General features: G+C 55.2%; 1 protein-coding gene across 1 annotated transcript in view; it reads left to right on the forward strand.

Moving 5' to 3' along the window:
• Nucleotides 1–20,491, forward strand: part of ZSWIM5 (zinc finger SWIM-type containing 5) — a 101,644-nt gene that overhangs the window by 76,926 nt on the left and 4,227 nt on the right. Inside the window, exons 3-11 of the mRNA XM_063343074.1 lie at nt 3,370–3,518; nt 4,154–4,304; nt 9,746–9,925; nt 12,212–12,388; nt 14,778–14,924; nt 15,609–15,746; nt 16,250–16,510; nt 16,934–17,069; nt 18,800–18,957. Coding sequence (XP_063199144.1) covers nt 3,370–3,518; nt 4,154–4,304; nt 9,746–9,925; nt 12,212–12,388; nt 14,778–14,924; nt 15,609–15,746; nt 16,250–16,510; nt 16,934–17,069; nt 18,800–18,957 — 1,497 coding nt within the window. The remainder of the gene's footprint in view (nt 1–3,369; nt 3,519–4,153; nt 4,305–9,745; nt 9,926–12,211; nt 12,389–14,777; nt 14,925–15,608; nt 15,747–16,249; nt 16,511–16,933; nt 17,070–18,799; nt 18,958–20,491) is intronic.

Genomic DNA, 20,491 nt, shown 5'->3' on the forward strand with positions numbered 1-20,491 from the left:
CTGGCAGAGCCCTCCTCAGCACTGCTGACCCCGGGGCCAGCATGGCCAGACCGGGAGCCACCAATAGGTACTGGGTGCAGTTGGCCAAGATGACCGTGAGGGAGATGCTGGGGCGGCCACCTGCATCCCTGGGTTGCTTTTATTATTCATTTGTCAGCTCCAGACACCGGTTAAAAAAAAATAATTATCCCTTTTTCTTTGTGTTGCTGCTCCTGCTCCAGGTGAGACACACTGGGAGTGCTTCCCACGTCACCTGGCTGATGTATCTCCCCTTCTTGAGTTCAGGAGCTTGGGTTTGGGGTATGCCAATGCCTTGGCATGACCCACGAGGTCCCATCACCTCCTCAGCCCTGGAAATCTGCTGCTTTCCAGTCCAGGAGTGCCTTTCATTTTCTTCATGTTGGGCAGCTAATTGCTGAGCAAGGCGTTCAATTTTCCGTGCCTAGCTTCACTCTGTTTTCTAATTTGTAGATTTTTCCAGTCCTTATTCCTCAGCCTTTGTATCCACCTGGAGAAGTCTCACTTGGCTGTCAAACAGTTAAAACCCAAGCCCTGCTTCTCATTTAATGGATTGCATTTTTATCTCTGTTTCTACAGCCACTGTAAATGGGCTGGTGAAACCTTCTTTCCACTCAAGATGTGCAGTGGTGTTTCCTTAAATCTGAATCCGGCAGGACCAAGATCCAGCACATCTGAAACAGGGCTCTTTGGAGCAGGAACGCTGCTATATGAGAAATGTGTTACGCAGGCGCTGGGCTGTTTTACATGCCGTTCCCTGCTCCTTTGGAGCCGAGACATGGAATCACTCATCAGCTGCGTCACGGCATGCCGCTGCCGAAGCCCCCATGGTGTGAACGTTGGCAAGGGGGAGTGGACAAATCCTGCCATTAATATTTAAACCCGGTACAAATCCCGTTGTTTGCTCTTAAATGTTTATCCAGCTCCTCGGCATAATTGGGCAGCCCGTTATCTGCCGGGTTGCGTTGCACATGTAGGAATCTGCTATTACAATTCTCTCTGAATCTTTTATAGGAGAGAAAAATACATTTACAAGCAAATTTGGGTTTTATTTGGAGGCGCGGGAGGCACGTTACTAATTTGGCTACAGCCCGAACCCCAACGTGCGAAGTGCTCAATGTGTTGCGTGGGAGGAGGAGGTTTTATTTAGCTGCTTTCCTCGCTGCTCGGGCTTTCCGTCGCTAACGCTATGTGTGAGCAGCGAGCACCGAGGGTAGCCCTGGGAACCCCACAAAAATGCAACCACTTTTTGCATCTTTCTGACTCCTCCACCTTTATCCATCACAGCAGCCTCAGTGAGGGACCAAGGATGGGCTGAGTTTAGGCGGGATGGGTCATTCCAGGCATCCATGCCCTCCTGGTCCCTGTAGGTGGGACCAGGTGACCCTGTAGAATCATCTGGGGTGACCTGGCTGGTCTGGATAGCTGCATCTGGGAGCGGCGGGCGGAATGGTGGTGAGAAGGATATTAAGAGTCCAAGCAAGCGTCTGGGATACCTCAGCGATGGGGACAGATAAGCGCTTGTGGTAGACAGATTAGTCATCGGTTCCTGATACGGGATAATCGCTGGCTTGTCTGCTCTTTATCTGCAGGATAAGGACTGGGTTGGGGGAGGGAAGGAAAAGGCACGGAAAAGCCGGGACCTGAGATGGTCAGGATGGACTGTCCATGGCATGGTGGTCCCTCGTGGCTTACGACAGGGCTTGGGGGAGCTGGATCAGGGCACAAATGGGGCCGTAGGCGAAAGCCCTCTTGCTCACGCGGGGGCTGTGATTTTCTTTCTGCTGCTTCAGCTCCCATCCCAATTACGTGGTTGTGTCAACCATAAATTATTCTGCAGAGGGAGCAGCATCCTCCTCTCCCTTCAGCACGGTGCAGGCTGTGCCTAGAGCTTGCTGGAACAGCTGTCGGGCAGCGACTGTTAGCAGAAATTAAAATAATTTTGTAAAGGACAATAAATACAAATAGCTGTATCTTATCGTGTCAGGAGCATTCTCAGCCTTTGCTGGAGGAGCAAAACCCCTCGGGTTGATGTCCTCTCGCTTACAAGCCAAGAAGCGACAGTCGCTCTGCTAAGCAGGCATCCCGGAGCTTGACTTTCATGAATTGCGTTTAAGCTCCTGGTTCAGCAACGCGCGGGGCTGGGGCATGCACAGCATCCTGAGCTGTCTCTGTGTGAAAGCCGTGTCTGGTCCCCAACCAGATCCTAGTCGACTGGGGAAGACATCATTAAGATTTAATTGGGAACCTGTCGGCTACAGCATCCCTTGGCTGTCCGTGCAGCACTTCCCTCTTCCCACGCTGACCCCCGTCCTCGCTGGAGAGCGAGACGAGATGGGAGAAGCAGACTTAAGTTCTACAGAGCATCCTCTAGCCGCACTGGTCCCTCCTTGGCACTGATTTTCCCTAAGGAGTTTCTGCAGAGTAGGACTCAAAAGCGGGGAGCTGAGAAGCTGAGTTTCTGTTCCCTTCTGTGCTCCTGGCTGGAGCCGTGCTGCTGCCTGCCCTGCGAGCCTGGGAAGCCGGGGCATTGCTGGGAGATAGGGCAGTGCTTGGGGGAAAAAGTGGGAATTGAAAGGGACAAGGCAAGGGAAGGTGGATCCCAAGCTATTGTTTAAGGCACTTGTGGGTCTTCTTTTCTTTTTTTCTTCTCTGGAAGATGAAATAGAGCTTGTGAACACAGGTGTGTGCCTGACAAAGGCCCTGCACTGGACACAGTTTGTTCTTTGAAGGTTTATTGATCCTTTGTTTTTTCCAGGGGAGGGTCTCTCCCGGGCAGGTACACTGATGCAAAGGGACGTGTCCCCTGTCCTAAAGCAAATGAGGGGCAGGAGCTGGTGTTTAACCCGGGGCTCTGAACGCCCCCCATGCAGTGGGACTTTTGTTAGACTGTTCATAGAGCGGGGAAGGGCTTGCAGGAATTGGAGCTTTACTGATGCTTAAACAAGCGGGTGATGTGGAGCAGGAGGAGCACCCCGGGCGATCCCTGGAGCGGGGGAGCGCTCTGGGCTCTGCAGCTGCGCTGTCTGCACCCCTGGGGCTTTGAAGGAAGGCAGGTCTCTGCTCTTCCTCAGCCTCACTTCACGTGGGGCGCAGAAGGGCTAGCCAGGCGTCAGCCCTGTGGTCAGGATCCCTCCTGACGGCTGCTGCCACTGCCGTGGAAGGAGAGCGTGATGCTGCCAGCTGGGGCTCACTGCCTGGGAACCTGGTTGGTTTTCCCTTGCCTGAGCTGATAAAATAGAGGTGGGTCCATATAAAATAGAGGTATGTCCACTTCTTGCTGGTGGGACAGCTGACCCTGCTGCTATAAACATGGTTGTCTCTTTTCTCCTCCCTCCCTGTCTCCCCCAGGTGCTCCTGACCCCACTGCTGGGGCCAGCATCGACGACGAGAACTGCTGGCACTTGGACGAGGAACAGGTCCGAGAGCAGGTGAAGCTGTTCCTATCTCAGGGAGGGTACTACGGCTCGGGGAAGCAGCTCAACTCCATGTTTGCCAAGGTGAGGAGGAGCCGGCTGCTCTCTCCCCTCTCCGCTCGGCGTGTCACGTAGCCGGCAGCTCGCCGGCTGCCCTGGCAGGGTGCCCGTCACAGCTGGGAATCTCTGCTCCAGTGCCTTCTCGCCCGGTCGCGGAGCAGGCGGTTGTAATCCAGGCTCTGGGTCAGGCCTGGGTTGTCTCACACGCTCTCCTGGCAGGTCCATTCCTCCCACGCGATGGGCTTGCCATGATCCCTGCGCGAGGGAAGGCTTTCCCCCATCTCCCCATCAGCGCGGTGGAGGGAAGGCCAACCCTGCAGAGCCTACAGAGACCTTGGAGAGGTGGCATCAGCCTACAGGCTTTTCTCTTTCTTTGCAGAAGAGCCTTGTTTTCATGTTCTTGGTTGCTTGGTCCTCTACACAGCCTAGGCTGTGGCTGTTGCTCAGCTGGACTACAACCAGTCAGGTCACAGTCATTGCACGACTGTTACAATGTATGACTATACATTATATGCATATATATATATATGTGTGTGTGTATATTTACAGTCTGGACCCCCAGACTGAGGGAGCTGTGGGTTGCCAGCCAGGTGACCATGTCTTAAACACCTCCAGGGGACCATGGTTTGTCTCACCAAGGGCCATTCTGTCCTCTCCAGGTTCGGGAGATGCTGCGCATGAGGGACTCCAACGGGGCCAGGATGCTGACGTTGATAACGGAGCAGTTCATGGCCGATCCTCGGCTCTCCCTCTGGAGGCAGCAGGGGACGGGCATAACGGAGAAGTGCCGGCAGCTCTGGGATGAGCTGGGTAAGAGTCACCACCTCGTAGAGACAAACAGCAGGTTTGCCTGGGCTGCAGGGCCAGCAGACATCATCCCAGAGCCTTTTGGGGCTCGTTTTTTTTGGGAGCAGAGGCCCTGAGAGATGCCAGGAGCTTCCTCTATCTCCTGCTGGGGAAATTTTGCTGGGACAGCTGGATCAGACCTCAACTGCACAGCTCGACACCTTAAACCAGCCCCTTTCCTCTAAAGGCATCAAAGATGACGGGTGTCCGGAGTGTGGCTGCTCCCATACTTGCAGCAGCCTGGTGTTTGGTGTGCTGCCCCGAAGCCTTTGCGAGGGAGAGGGGCTGATGCGCCCCAGGGGCTAGATGTAGCCTGGACGTGGAAGTGCTTGTCCTGCAGGAACCGTGATCCAGAGGGGCAAAGGCAGGGTCTGAAGTCTCATCCCGTCTTAACAGATTTCTGCCTGCCCCTGTGCACGTTTCCAGGGTGAGGGGGGACAGGATGGCCAGCGCAGAGCCTGGCTTTAAGGGAAATGCAGTTCTGGGTAAATCTAGCTAAGCACCTTAGACACCGGCTCAGCTGCCTGACACCCTAATATCATTAGAATAAAACATTTAGATGACGTGGGCCCGGGGAGGCTGGTTGTGTGGCAGAGTTAACCAAGCAGTTCTGGACTCTTCTGGGCATCTGGAATCTTGGGTGAGCAGTTTGACTTTTGCCACGGTTTCACGATGAGTGACTTTGAGCTCCTCTGCCTGTGGGAGATGCTGTGTAAAGGCCAGGACTCACGGGCTGGGTCTAAAGGGATGTTGTAGAGCTGGAAAAAGGATGAGGGTGGTCCAGGGTCGGGAGCACCCGAAGCTGCAGCTGGGATCACAGACCCTCCTACCAAGTGCCCAACCGATGCAAACGTAGCCATGAGACTGGAGAGCTTGGACAAACAGCGCAGACAAGAGATGGGAGGGGTGGGATGTCTCGCTTCTGTGTGAAGTTCCATGGATGGAAATAACCACGCCGTCTCTGGAGAGCTCATCTGTGCTTGCTTGCCAAGAAGATATTTCCAGGATTTCGGGATGCTGCAGCTAGATGGTTGGATACAGAAGAATCCTGGAGAGGTGGCCAAATCCGCCAAGCCAGAATTTCCACATGGAAGAAAGCAAACAACATCGGTGAAATGTGGATGGATGGGTGTCTGGGCAGGCCTGGACGCAGGAAACAATTTGCCCAGAATTACAGATTATTTGGCCAGATCTCAAACCCACTATCCAAGCTGAGAGCCCGCCCTCCCTTCCTGCACACATGAGGCGGGAGTGGCTGGGTTTCAGTCCTGGCTTAACCACGCAAGGACCGGGTGGGTTGGTGCGCATAGTTTTTTTTTTTGGCAGAGTGGGAGGAGGTGACAGCACGTCCCCATCAGCAGATGGCAAGGTGGCTGAGGAACGTCAGGGCCCTACCAAGGCTGGATCAGCGTGACAGCAGGTGAAGCGTGGTGCCAGCCAACGCACGTCAGAGCGAGCGGCTCCCCTGGCGTAGGCACGTCACACGGGAGGGATTTGGGCACCTTCATGCTGAAGTGAAGCCCCTGCAGAGGACACGGTGATGGTCCAAGAACCATCTCCAGGGCAGGATGGGCATGGACTATACTCAAAGCGGGGATTATTCTCCCCATCTTACAGAAGCCTTTTGGATTTGGACCTGGGCAGAGTTTGCTGTAGGAACAGAGCATCCTTCTGAAGAAAGGGTCCAGGCATGAAGGGACCAGAGCTGCAGTGAGCTGGTGGTCTTCATTGGTAACAAACATCGGCAACGCGCAGAGATGTCCCAGACTGTCGCTGGGTGGGTATCGGTAGCTGGGAGGCTTGGGACGGTGAAGGCATGTTGTCCGACCGCCTGTGGGCTGCGGATGCCAGAGCTGCCTGGCATTACCACTGCTGCCAAAGAGAGGGATGAGGGGCCTGTTGCCAGCTGCTGCGGGAAGCCCCAGCGCAGACCGTGTTCTCTTGCCACGTGGGAAAGAAAAATGGGCCTCACAGAAATTATTTTGGGCACGTGTTTAATAATTAATCATCGATTTTTAGGAAAGACTGCAGCAACAGACTTGCGTGGGATTGGAAGAAGATCAGCCTTAAAGAAGATTGTGGATTTATGCTGGGGAAAATGTAAAGGATTTTGCAGGATTTCAGAGTTTAAAATAAATAAATAAATAAATAAAAAGGGCATCGTTTGCTCGTGCGTGTGCTGCCAACTGAACATCTATTGCCCCGTCTGCTGGGGAGCCAAAGGAAAGACCTGCTGGATGGAGAGCTCTGCGGCGTGGGAGTATTTGCCCTGGCGCATTAGTACTTACGATTAAAGCCTAATTACAAAAAATAGACGAAAAACCAGCTGAAGTGCAGCCTGACCTTAATCTGCCTGGAGACGGGTTTATTTATCTCAGCCACTTGTTTACAGTGGGGAATTTCAGCAGATTAAGCCGGGGAGCGACCCTGTGGGAAACAGGAGAATTTCTTTGATGGTTATGAAACTTGGGCGGGGGATCGCAGCGCCTGTCCTCTCCGGGGCCAGCAGCCGGGACCGCTGGGCTGGGAAGGCTCTGACCCCCCCCCCCTTCCTCCCCGTCCCTGCACCCAGCCCCGTCATCAAAAAGCATTTTTGTTTAGAGGCTTAGCTTAATCGTGATCTGCCGCTTTGTTCCCCGCTTAACCTCCTGCTATCAGAAAGTTCAGATGAAGGTTTCTGCAGCATGTGAACAGACACAGAGTCTGACCCGGCATGGCGTTTCGGCTCAGGACAGGAGTCACTTGTGCTGTCAGCCGATGTCACTTGACCATGGGGCTCAGAAAACCCCTCTTTTCCATCTCCCAGATAACTACGTGGCTGAGACAGATGTGAATCCCTCTTCCCTCCTTGTCCCCACCACATCTTCCCTTCCGCAGGAGTGCTCAGGGGCGCAGCGTTTTGGCAGGCAAAGGATGCCGCGGAGGGCTCCCGAAAATAGGCTGCGAGGGAAGTCATGAGGCTTCCAAGGATCGCATCTTAGCCGAGCTGTGGGAGGTAAAAATGCAGCGGGTGCATCCCATTCCTGGGGGCGGCAGAGATGGGGCACCAAGCTTTATTACTGCCTGTCAGCCGAGCCACTCCGCTCGCCGTCGGAGGCGTGAGCTGAAATTGCCGAGGGATGCTTCTGGCACAAGCAGCCCGGGAGCGGGCGAAGAGGGTCAGTGACAACAGGCGGGAGTGCTGGTGGGAAGGGGATGCCTGAAACCAGTCGGAAGCCCCGGGACGCCCAGCACCAGGAGCCGAGCGCAGGATTTAGCTCACACCTGCCCGAGGAGGTGGGGAGTTTTATGCCCTTGGGGTGGCAGCGGGCAGGCACCCACCACTCACCTAAGGGGAGTAACCAGAGCCTTAAGGAAGACTCATTTTCCAGGGCCGAGACCTGATTCTTTCAAAGGTGCCATGTCCGTGCAGCCGCTGTGGAGCCTGCAGGAGCCTGGGAGCGAGTGACATAGACCTGCTCTGGGAGAGGTGGGCCGTGAAAGCCCCAAAGGAGACGGCTCTTCTCTTGCACATGCATTAGTTGCTAGCGTTGCAGGTCAAAAGCCTTATTCCCCCCCTGTTCATCAGAAAGGAGCGAGCTTTCGGTGGGGTTTTCTGGGAGCAGCAGAGCTGAGGCGCTGATGGAGCTGGCCCAGGCGAGGGCTGCTTTGAATATTTGCTGATCTTTGGTGCCTGCGGTTGCTCTTCCCATGCCTGTTCCTGGATGCAATGCTGCTGCCACCATCTGCGTTGTGACGCCGTGACGTCTCTCCTGCCGAGCCAGGCCGCTCTGAGGAGCTGGACGTGCACAGCCTTCGCGCCTTATTAATGACTTGAACCAAACATGTCCACAAGTCCCAACTGGCAGAGGACGGGTGCCGGGAGATGCACCCCAAAAGCACCACCAAAGCTCAGCTATAACCTGGAGGAACGGGGAGACACCAGGGTGGAGCCGGAGCCAGGACATCACCGCTCAGCCTGGTTTTGCCTCACACTGCCTGGAAAAGGGACCGGCTGCTCCAGCTGCCTGTGTCGGAGTCGCAGCCTCGCTCGACGCGCGGCTGTGCAGCTGGGGAGCTGCCGCACAAAACACAGCGAGCCAGGGAGGTGGCTTGGGTGCCTGGAGGAATCCCCTCTCCGCACAGCGGAGACCTGCGGGGTGATGTCCTGCCTCTGGCTGTCATTTTGGAATGGGAACTTTGGCTCTGGGAGTGATGGAGAGGTGGGGGAGAGCAGCTGGCAGGGTGGGGAGGAGGAAGGTGCTCCAGGTCTCCACTGGGGCCATGGAGGAGAAGCAAGGGAGGGTGTTTCTGCGGGAGGGTGAGCTGTCTTGTGTGCGTGGCAGGATCCGACACGGGCAGAGAGAGGAGCGGCATGAGCTGCTAAGCCTGGGGGGATCCCCGGGGACACCCCGCACGGCAGCTGTGCCAGCACACAGCCATCCCACCCCACAGGGCAGGCACAAGGGAGGGGACATGCTGTATCTGGCAGCCTCACAGGGAACTTTGGGCAGAAACACAATTAGCTAAAGGAGAATGCATGGTTTTGCTCTTATTCAGGTTGCTGCAGCCCTTTTCAGAGCAGTGGGTGACCCAGGAGAGTCGGCTAGGCTCAGTTAGCAGCACCAGCGTCAGCCCTGTCTTACGAAAGGATGAGTTGGATCTTAACGATGGCAGATGTCCTTGGGCCTGGTTTTGCCTCCCACGCAGCAGACAGCATCATCACGCCTGTGAGGTCCCGTGCTTGACCCAGAGGGTGTCAGCATGGGCGTCCTACTGATGGGCACTTCTGCTTGCGAGGTCTGAGGGTTCACACCTTGGAGGGCTCTTGCCTGCGAGGCATCAAGCCAAGCTCCAGGTTCCTCTGCTGGTTCCTCTGCAGGCTGGGGGCTACTGGGGATTAAAAAAAGAAAAAGAAAAAAAAAAAAAAAAGGAAGAAAATACACCAAATCTCCTTTTTAAATAGTTGAATGCAAATGGCCCGAAGAACAATGGCAGATGAAATAGCATTCGGAGTGGGCTTTAAAGTGCTTAGAACGTGGGTAGGATCAAAATCAGGTTAGTCTTTGGAGATACAGACTCTGCAGCTTGCCAGGGTGTTTTTAAGCATGCTTTGATGTGTAGTTCAAACACTAGATTTGTCCTGGCAGACAGAAGCACTCACAAATTCATACACAGCCGCTCTCCCCTTCCCTCCTCCCCACTGTCCCCCATCTCATGAGATTATAATTTAGCTTCATTACGGAGGAGTTTTACTTTTATTTAAAGGCTGTCTAAATCCCCCTCCTGGGTCCGTGCATTATGCTGAAATGAGTTTACAAACGCCGGTGAAACCTTGCAGGCTCTCGCGACGAGCGCGGCAGCAGCAGAGCTTTGGCCCCGCGGGTACGGTGGTGGCACCTCCTTGATTTCTTGGCTTTGTTTAGGGGCACTGTGGGTGTGCGTGGTGTTAAACCCGCACTGCAAGCTGGAAGAGAAATCCTGCTGGCTTCGGCAGCTGCGCAAGTGGGGAGAGATGGACGTCTGTCCCCTGGAAGATGGCAATTACGGTAATGAGCTTCCCAACATCACCAACGCGCTTACGCAGAGCTCCGGTCACAGCCAAGGTGAGTCCAGGCCGGGAGTGGAAATCCAGGGAGTTGGGTCCGGGTCAAAATGCACCCCAAAGTTGAGAGACCTCAATTCACCGGCTGGTGATGTCTCTGGGAGTCACGGGAATATAAAATATGTCTCTTTACAGCCTCTGGTTTTAGATACACTTGGAAATGTTTGGCTCTTTGCTACATCTTGGGTGAAGTCACCTGTATTTTAAGCACCATATCAGAGGCCATTTTAAAGCAATTTGACCTTGGGGGAGTTTAGACCCCTACAGCCTGTGCAGTTTTGGGTATGGAGTTTTACAGAAAACTGGTGCCGCTTGAATGGGAGCGGAGCTGAGTTTGGAAGCCCTCGCTGAAATGGGCGAGTGAGGAGTTGGAGATGATGCAGAGTCCCTTTCCCAACCCTGTAATGTAAGAGTGAGGAGTTGGCGATGATGCAGAGCCCCTTTCCCAGCCCTTGAGCCTTGCTTATGGGCTTTGATTCAGGTGGTAGATAAGTCATTAGCCAGGAATGTGAAATGCAGTTCAAGTGCAGAGCACAGTGTAGTTATGGAGTTGTTCCCTCGTGCTAAAATATTTTCTCAACCCCTGACAAAGTATTTGATCCCTTGAAATTTAAGCACTTTTCCCCTCTTCCTTTTTGCCTGAAGTAGGCATTAATTGAAAGTTACTGCTCTTATTGTGCCTCCATCTGCTGCACTGGAATTGCTCTTTGGTGTATTACCAAAATGGGAAGAAAGGGGGACAGCAGCCGTGCCGCGAAGGAAGCTTCACTCTTCTGGGTGGGATTAGACCTTCAGCAGCAGTTCAGGAGCGTGGATGTCCTGCCAGCCCACCCCAGCCATGGCCAGGACCGTGCACCCCGGCTGCCTCCCCCTGTGCATCCTCAGCAAGTGGCTTAATTTAAACCTGGCCTTGCTCCATGTCCTGCGCCAACCCCGGGACTCCCCCCTGGTGTTCCCAGCTCCGCCGAGGATTTGCTCTGGCATTCGGGGCAGGTTGCCGGGGCCGAGCTGGTCACTTATTTTAGATGTGCCAGGGAGTTTCCGAAGCACGTGCTGAGAACGTCCCCTTGTCCCCACGCTCCTGCCTCTCCAAGCAGGGGACTGAGAGCAGCACAGATCCTGGACGTGTCCCGGGGTTAATGTTTGTGCGTATGCAAATAGTGCTGCAGATTGTTGCCAGCCTCTTTTATTACTGAAGGAGAACAGCTGATTCCTGAAATCCTTCCTGGTAAAGTGAGCAGGCTTGGCTCTCTACTTGCGAACACCTGTTTAATTTCTCTCCACCTCGGGGTGCCTGCAGCTTTCAGGCTAATTGCTTGTTGCCATCGTTTCCGGCGCGTGTTTATCCAGTCTCCTGGATCAGCTTTGAGCAGTGCCTTTTGTTTTCCCCCCTTGAACGCACTTAACTTGGCCCGTCTTGCGGGTTGCAGGACCTAACATTCAGCGTTGCATCCCCTTTGGGGCTTCCTGTTTTGCAGCCTGCTGGCTGTGTTTGGCCCTCATGACCCAGCGTGGCTGGAGCAATAGCGGGATTGCTCCAGACGGGCCTTTTCCTCCCAACAAACCACTTGTCTGATCTGTCTGGATGGAGTGAAATGCTCACCCAGCATTTGAGAGCTTCAAAAATGTCAGTGAAGTTACAGAGCAGTTCTGAAGAGGAGCGCAGACATCTGCTGCAGAGCAGCGGTGGGGTTTCAGATGATGCCGTCTCCTTCCGTCCAGCCCCCTGATGCAGCCGGAGGAGGTTGCTGGAGGGCGATGGTTCCTGCCATCGCCCAGAGGCAGATGAGACAGGCTGCTGTGGTTCCCCATGTGGCTTCAGGTGCTGCTGGTCTAAGCAGCTGTGGTTCGATGAAGCCGGGGCTTTGCATTGGAGCAGAAGAGGAGAGCTCGTGGTGCTTGCTGGGCAGTGACGCTGAGGAAGCCCAGTCCTGACCCCTGGCAGCTGAGTGTCACAGGGGTGGGAATGCGTGGCCACATTTCAATGTGACAGTGGATTATTGTCAGAAAGCAAATAGACGGGGTCCCTGCCTCTTTTCTCGCCTGTCTGGCCAAGGCAACTGTTGTAGCAAGTTACTTAGCAATGTCATCTAAGGAGACGGGGATGGGCTGCAGAGGTATCTAAAGGCAATGGTTTCCTGTGCTCAGCTTGGAAACAGCTGGGATGGGACCAGGTGGGTCTGTGCTCTCATTGTAAAGACGTTTCTCTGCCCAGGGAGGTCGTGTCTGGGGGTGGGACCGGGCTGCCCCTGCCCCACCAAGGCACTGATGTTTTTTCTCTTCGCAGAATCCCTGGCCAGGCCCAGACGAACCGTGTTCACCCGAGCGATCGAGGGCTGTGACCTCCACTGGCAGGACAGCCACCTGCAGCGCATCATTAGCAGTGACTTCTACGTGTCTCCCTCCTACCAACGGGAGGGCGAGAGCCTCCTCTTCAACTCCCAGGGGCAGCCGCTGTGGCTAGGTGAGCATCCAGACCAGCAGCCCCTTGCGTGGCCTGGGTGGGTAGAGTTGCTAGTGGAGAAGAGCCACCCGAGACATCAAAGAAGCTTTGCTGCCCTGGGTCCTTGCAAGCTTCCGCGTCCTAGATTGAAAGTGCCTCCCTGGCCCTTAGCCTGAGGAGTGGGGCGAGCAGAAGGACTTGATGCCCTCCCACAGCCCAGCCACTGTCCTTATAGCAAACCCCACATCTTTACAGGGTGGGTTTCCCTTGGTCAGCTTGGACCGGGCTGGTCGTGTCCTCTGTCATCGTGCCAGTGTGTTTGGCTGTCCCCAGTGCAAGCTCTCACTGTTCCCACTACAGGGGGACGCTTAAAGTCCCTTGAAAGTTGGCTGGGGAGCACAGCTGTATGCTCTGGATTTTTTCTTCCCTGCTCTCACCTTCTTTTTATTCTTCCCTTAAAGGCAATTATCAGACAGTACAATTAAGCCTTGGATGAGCTTAAGGCCTACTGGACCAGTCAAGTCCAGTACCCTCTGTGTTGTAGACCTTTAGACCATGTCCCTCAAGGCACACAACCTCCCTACTGCAAAGTCAAGACCCAGGGCAGCTCTGCAGACCCTTGACAACTACGTGTCCTGGGATGAGAATGGGTGAGACGGAGGGCTTGGAGGGTGCCTGGTGTGGCTGTCAGCCCTCAGACTGACCCCAAAATGGGAGACGCAAGGCCCCCACACCTCCAAGAGGGTGGATGCCTCATCCCCACAGCCAAAGAGGAGAATGTATGGACATGGAAAAGGTCAAAGCGTATCCCTGCTCTGTCATCTGCTCCAGGTGCTGGGGTTTGCCGTCACCCAGCCAAATGGGAAGAGAATATTCACAGTCACCCAGAGATGTGGTTTGTGGAGCAGCGGGCACTAAGTTGCTGTTAAAGCCAGGAGATAAGTTATAAAGGGCCCATGTGAAGGCTGCTGGTACATCTCTGCTAGCTCAGCTGGAGCAGGAGAGGACGTTTCTACTCTAGGAGGAGTTTTGTGTAGCCGCAGGCGGCAGGTCTCCTCCCTGCGCAGCCATAGGCAGCGGTGGTGGGCTCACGCTTCCGGGGACTCTGTCTATCTAGCAGGGGTGTGGTGGCCACAGCTCCCCTGCCCCTGGCATAATCTGGGCTCTGGTGAGCCCTTTGGCCCCGGTGGTTGGTGCACGTTATTCATCTGATGTAGCTGCCTTGATGTTTGGATTTTGCGCTTTCTTGGTGCTCCTTCAGGGACGCAGTGCTGGGAGAGGCGTGTGATTTGTCGGTAACTTCCAGTGATGAATTCAGCGAGAAGCTGGATATTTCATCCATTTAGCAAACGAGTAGAGGAAGCAATAAGAAGCACTTTACAGATGCGTTTGTTCTGAAACCTCTTTCTCGTGTGTTCCTTGCGGGTGACCTTTGGGACATGGAAACCCCATTTGTGGAGGTGGTTGTCTGCATTTCCAAAGCTTTCTGAGCTCTTCCAGAAATAGAAATTATCCCTCTATCGTAATTTTAGATCTTCTGTCTTTGCCTTTTGTTTGTTTGTTTGTTTGTTTCCCCCTTGGTAGGACATTTTGCAAGAAAATAGGATTTTTGCTGCTTGTTATGCAGCATGTCATGTCATCTGCTCCTGCTAATTTCTCACTCAGTCATAATCCTCTCCACAGTTGCTTGTGATTTCAGGTGAGCAATGAGCAGCAGGAGCAGATGAATTCCTAAGCAACTGTGAGTCTTGTGGGGCGTTCTTGCAACCGTTTCTAGTAATAAAACGCCAGGTAGGAGAGCTGCAGAAGAGACGGGGTGTCTGCAGAGCTCGCTCCACGGAAGCATTAAGGAAGCAGTTCAAAACATCACCCCAGATCTGCCGGTGCCCTCAGCGCGGTGCTGGATGCACAGCCTCACCCCCTGTATCCCCACCTGTGTGATGAGAGCAGGGGAGAGGTGCTGGAGGAGACACTAAGAAGCGTTTGGGTGCACAGCAGTGAGAGAAATCACCGTCAGCTGTGCAGATTTTAGGAGGAGTGAGTGGCAGGGTGGTAACAGCCTGTGTTTGGAGCCATTGTGTTGCAGCAACGGCGTGTTGGAAATGCTCCCACCGGATGAGGTTTGTGGAGGTGGGGATTTAGGTACTGACGTGGCTGCTGTGGGTTGAACATGGTGGACTTGGTAGGAGTCCCCTTAGTATTCCTGGTAGGCATCCCTGCCAGGAGCAGGGAGAAAGTGATGGACTTTAAGGCAGGGATCAGGAGTTTAGTTGGGGCGTGGGGAAGACCGGTAGAATAAAATACCCTGAAGCCTGATGCTGTCAGGTTCTCTCCCCCGATCAGTATCATCCCGTGAATTTCTGTGCTCCTCTGGCTCAGCCATGCCCCTGTGTTTGTCCTTGCCTTGCAGAACACGTCCCGACAGCCTGTGCTCGGGTGGACGCCCTGCGCTCCCATGGCTATCCCAGAGAAGCTCTCCGACTAACTGTTGCCATAATCAACACCCTGCGACTGCAGCAGCAAAGGCAGCTGGAAATATATAAGCATCAGAAGAAAGGTATGAGTAGAGCTATGGAAGAAGTGTCCCACGAGGTCTAGCTGGGGCATCCCAGCTGGTTGAGAAAGTCTTCTCCATCTCAGAGAGTAGTGCTGCCCCATCCAGAGCAGCAGAACGTACCGAGAGTACCAGGAGACAAGATCAGTGTTTCTCCTTTTGCAGTTGTGGTTGGCGGAGAGCCGGGGTCAGTTACTGCAGTGCTGCTTGTGGTTGGTGACTCCTGGCCCTTGCTAGCTCAGCCAGCTTGAGTTCTTCAAAAGGTGGAGCTTTTAAGACTCGCTGGGAGTCTTTGTCATCTCCAGAGAGATTTCCACTTGTGTTTCCAAAACGTTCGGGCTGCCATTGCAAATGAGTCTGTAAGTTGCAAGTCCGGCTTTATAGACCGCATCCTGGGACTCTGCAGCCCCTCATGTTGTCCTGGAACAAAGAACGAACCACTGCATCTTATGTGACCTTGGGGGCACCTTCTTTTGTTGTGTGCCTGCTCGCTTTGATGTCTGTGGCAGCCTGCGGGGTGGCTGCTCTGAGCTGCTCCTTGCCCTCACAAGCTACCGTGCCCAGGTTGGCCCTGGAAGTCCCCAGTAAGGGGTAAGAAAAGGCCTTTGGTCTCAGAGACCTCTCTGGGTGCAGAACCTGTCTTTCAGTTCATCACTTTTAATGTCTTTCTGTTCCGTTTTTTGGCAGAGCTGCTGCAGCGAGGAGCAACAACCATCACCAACTTGGAGGGCTGGGTGGGCCACCCTCTGAACCCCATCGGCTGCCTCTTTCTCACCCTGACCGAAGCTTGTAGATTAGAAGAGGAAAATTGCCTTGAAATTTCAGGTACTGAGTGCTCCTCCTGGCTCCCTTCCTGGTGCCTGTGGCTGAACCGAGCCTGGCGGGCAGACCCTGGGTGCAGCTCTGGGGCTCGGGACTCCTGGGCTCCAAACCTCCCCTCTCTCCACCTTTGCAGGAGCAGCCCGGGCAGAGCCGCAGTGCAGAGAAGGGGGAGTTAGTGCCCTGAGGTTTCACAGCCTCTGGTTTGCAGCAAGAGCAGAGCAGGAGAGTGGCTTAGCAGAGCTGGGCCAAGGCACGCTGGCCCATGGGGCGGGTCTGGTGGCAGCCATGTACCCTGTTGCACAGATCTCAGGGCTCCTGCACCTCCTAGTGAGAGCAGGAAGGAGGGTGAAGCCCACATCTCCTGTAGGGAGCTTTTATCCATCATGTCTGGGTGACCGAAGGCAGGCAGCGAGGGAAGCGTGGGTCTTGCTTCTGAAGTCTCTGCTGTGGTTCTGACGCTTAGGAAGGCTCTTCTAACCTTGCTCTGTCTCTCCCCCTTCTTTCAGATGCCGGGGACTCCAAACCCCCAGTGTATCAACACGTGCCCGTCGCGACCAGTAGCCAAGACAGCGGCGAGTCCTACCTGTCCCTGGCCTTAGAGGTGGCCCTGATGGGGATGGGCCAGCAGAGAGTGATGCCTGAAGGTCTCTATGCCCAAGACAAGGTGTGCCGTAATGAGGAGCAGATCATCGCCCGGCTGCAGGATCTGGAGCTGGACCCGGTGCTGGTGCAGACCCTGCGGAAGCAGTGCATCTTGCTGCTGGAAGGTGGGGGCTTGGTCCATCTGGCTGGCTCCTGTGTCTTAGCTGAGTGCTGGTAACGTCTCTAGGGTGCCCTTTCCAAGGTTATGCCTGGCTGACCCCATCCTGGCTTCTTCCCCTGTGAGTGTGGTGCTGAGTCTGTAGAATGGCTGCTTTGCCCCATCAAAGCAAGGGTTTGCTGACATCCCTGGAGGGAGACCGCCTCAGCTGCGTTACAGAGAAGGGTGCTAAGCACGTGGCCTCGGTTTCTGAGGGATTTGCACTTGAAAGGGTTTTTAGAAAAGGAAGGAGCAGCCCCTTCCCCTGAGTCCAACTTGAGTAATGCACCAGGGAGCTGCTCAGCAGATCCTCAAAGCTTTGAGGTGGTGCAAACCCCAGCCACAGATCCTGCTGTGCTAATTAGGGATGATGGGCTCTGCTTCTGCCTAGGTGGTCCCTTCAGCGGCTTGGGAGAAGTCATCCACCGTGAGAGCGTCCCCATGCACACCTTTGCCAAATACCTGTTCTCTGCCCTGCTGCCCCACGATGCAGATCTGGCGTACAAGCTGGCTTTGCGGGCCATGAGGTTGGTGCATGTTTTATTCTGTCTCTGCCCCCCAGTCGCGCCTCCCTCCTCTGCTCTGCCGGGAAGCCGGGATGCTTTGTAACCCTGGAGCAGGGATGGGAGTGGAGGCAGGCTTGGAGCTTGCCGTCCCTGGGATCATCCTGTGCAGCGTGTAGGGCTTTCCCAGGCACCAGGCAGCAGTGCAAAGAGACTCCTGCCCTCTGTTTGGGTGATTCCTGGCTTTCAAGCCCCCTCCATAGGGATTTGCATGGGTGTGATAATGTCTGCTGGTCCAGCCCTCTGCCCAGCGCCTCGCTCCAGGCTGGACCACCACCTGCCTGTCCTGGTGACAGGCGTCCTCCTCTGGAGCAGGTCCCAGGGAGGCATGGTGCTGTCATCTGCCTTCTGTCTGCCAGGCCTCGGGCACGCTGCAGGACGGGCTGTTATCCCGGCACAGATGGGCAGATGATTTGCCCTGGGCTCCAGGATGTCGCAGAGCCGGGCACAGTCGCACTCTGTTCTCCATTAAAGCCCAGCTCCGTCTCTGGGACTGGGGACAGGGCTGGTGCCGAGAGCTGCCCCATCTCCCTCCCCGGTGCATGACACACCTCAGACATCAGCCCGTGTACTGCAGTTTTTTGGCAGGGGCCAAATGGGTCTTGAAAATGCTGGGATCTCCCAAATGAGTCAATGCTTCAAGGACCGTCAGCCCCAGTGCATCCCAGTGCCCTCTCCCTCTGACACCATCTTTCTTGCGGCGTTTCCTCGGTGAAATGGGCCATCTCTCCCCAGTGCGGAGAGAAATTTTGAAATCCCTTCATCCTGGGAAGAGCTGCTCAGGACGACAGCCAGACCTAAAAGAGCAGCCAAGGGCCTCTGCAGTGCACGGAGACACCATGCCCCACCAGACCTGAGACCTCCAGCCACCGAGCAGGAGTGGGACTGAGGCCCTGGGGGCAGACGTTGCTCCCTCACCATCTGTTAGTGCCTGTCCCCTGCTCCCAGCTGGGACCCCCTGTGTCGGGGTGTCTCTGACCCGGGCTGGGACGGTTGGGCTTCTGCTGCCCTGTGGGTACTCCAAGCCTGCGAGTGAAGAAAGCAAAGGCAGTTGGATGCTCTCCATGTGCAGGGGGACGTCTGGCCATCAAGTTAGTGACACCAGCACCAACTCAGGGCTTTAAGAGCCAACATGGTTTTGGCACCATGGCTGGCAACGTGAGACTCCTGCTCCACTTCCTCAGGCTTCCTTCTCCCCCGGAATTTCCAGGCTTTTAGATATCCCCACAAAAGCAGGTAACCCAAACCGGCTGCGGAGGCCCTGGGGAAATGTGCCGCTGCTTCTGATCACAACCGGGCGTTTTAAGAAGAACCAGATGATAAAGCCAGGAGTTCTGCCGGGCGCTCTGACATGAAAGGAGCGGAGAGGGAGGAGGGATTTTGGTTTGTTTTTTTTTTTTTTTTCTTTTCCTTTTTTTTCTGAGGCTTGTGCTTTTTCTTACAAGTTTATAAATCACTTCACGGATCATTCTTCTCCTTTCAAGTTGGTCTCAGATTGATCCCTGCGCCCATGTGTTGAGCACGCTGCCTCGGGAGCCCCCACACGTGCACGGCAGCAGGATGCTTTCAAAGGCGGCGCTGCAGGCAGCTGCCTGCAGGCAGCCCCTGCCTCCCCTCACCAGTGCCTTGGGGAGAGGGGATGAAGGCAGGGGTGGGTTGGGGTCTGATGTTGCCTCCTCCTGTTTATCCTTCAGGTTGCCCGTCCTGGAGACCACGGCCCCGTCTGGCGATGTGACTCACCCCCACCACCTGGTCTCGGTGGTCCCCAGCAGATACCCGCGCTGGTTCACCCTGGGGCACCTGGAGTCGCAGCAGTGCGAGCTGGCGTCCACCATGCTCACGGCAGCCAAAGGTTGGTGGGGGGGACAGCTCTGGGACACGGGTGATGGGATGATGCTGCACAAGAGCATCAAAGGGATTTTCCTGGAGAAAAGTGGGAGCTCCTGCTTCTGCTCCCTCGGCCACTGGCAGAGACCGTCTGAGTGCTCCACTGGTAGCCCACCATGGGCAGGGCATGGTGAGCTGGCCTCGAAGCAGCCCACTGGAGTCCGGATCTCCGGGGTTCTTGTCCCAAAGGGCCTCAAGGCTCATCATGGTCTGGCAGGGCAGGACAGGAGGTTCTCCAGGAGGTTCAGGCAACCCTGTGGTTGCCAACCCTGGGATACCAACCGCAGTGCTGCAGATCCTGGGCAGTGCCCCTGGGTGATGCTGGACCATACCTGCCCAGCAGCATGGTAAGCTGCCAGGTCAGCTAGCCCTGCCAGATGCGTCATGAGTTCATGCCATGGTTTAGTTTGAAGCTGCTTATCCTTTTACCTCTGCTTTGTCTCTTCCTGCCCTGTGGTAATGATCTCGCACAGACTGTAGGAGGGAGGAGACCTCCCTGTGCACCAAACCACGTGTGGCTTTTGGCAGGGCTGGAGATGGGGACAGCCGTACTGGGTGGGACACCTTGGTCCCAGCCATGGGGGTGCTCGTAAAACACCTCCTTGCTGGTCTGTCAGGCCTCTTTGGTTCCTGCCCAGGAACAATGATGAAGGCGAGCACGGGCTTTTTGTTAAACATCCCTCTGTCCAGAAACCAGCCCCACCAGGACGGCGAGCGCCTTGTGCCCCATGAGGGTTGGCAAGCTGAGCAGTTACCACTGCCCACCACTGCTCCGCACAGTCTGCGGCGGCCTCCATCCTCCAGTACTGCCAGCCTGATGGGGAAGGTGCCACTTCCCCAGTGAGGTGGAAGGTAAATGAGCTGCCAGAAAGCTCCAGCCTTGCTGCTTCGGCAGCTTCTTCTCTCTTCCAGCCCTCCTCCTCTTGGCTGCTTTGGTGGCTGCTGGTGGTGATGGTGTCCTGCACCTGCCTTGCAGTGCCCTGATGGTAGCTGGCTTATCCTTTAGTGTCTCCTCCCTTCCACCACCTAATGGGCATGAGGTTTTTATTCTGGGTGATGTAGGGCCATTGGATTGCACGTGTTTTTCCCACTGTCCCTTTCCAAGGTGTTCCCCCACCGCAGCATGTCCTAATGTGATCCTGCGTCCTCGCAGCCTTGCTTGCCTGCGCCCCCGCGAGCCATTTTAGGCAGGCTTGGATCTTGGTGGTGATGCAAGCGGCTGCTGTGGGTGGCAGGCGATATCTTTAGCTATTAGTCACTAATAGCTAAATAGCTATCAGCTATTTAGCGAGAAGTCTGTGCGTGCCCAGGTGCAGCGCTAGGTTTTTCACACTGCTGTGCGTTATTTGGTTTCCTTTGCATGAGGTTCATCTGCTCAGTTTATACGATGGGAGTAGAAGAATGAATCCGGAACAAAGCAGAGGGACCTGATGTGGCACGTTGGCATCTGTGGTCTGCACCCACGTCAAAGGTCCCTCTCCGCACCCTGTGTCCCACAG

Source organism: Chroicocephalus ridibundus, chromosome 8 (genome assembly GCF_963924245.1).
Source record: "Chroicocephalus ridibundus chromosome 8, bChrRid1.1, whole genome shotgun sequence".
Classification (NCBI taxonomy): domain Eukaryota; kingdom Metazoa; phylum Chordata; class Aves; order Charadriiformes; family Laridae; genus Chroicocephalus; species Chroicocephalus ridibundus.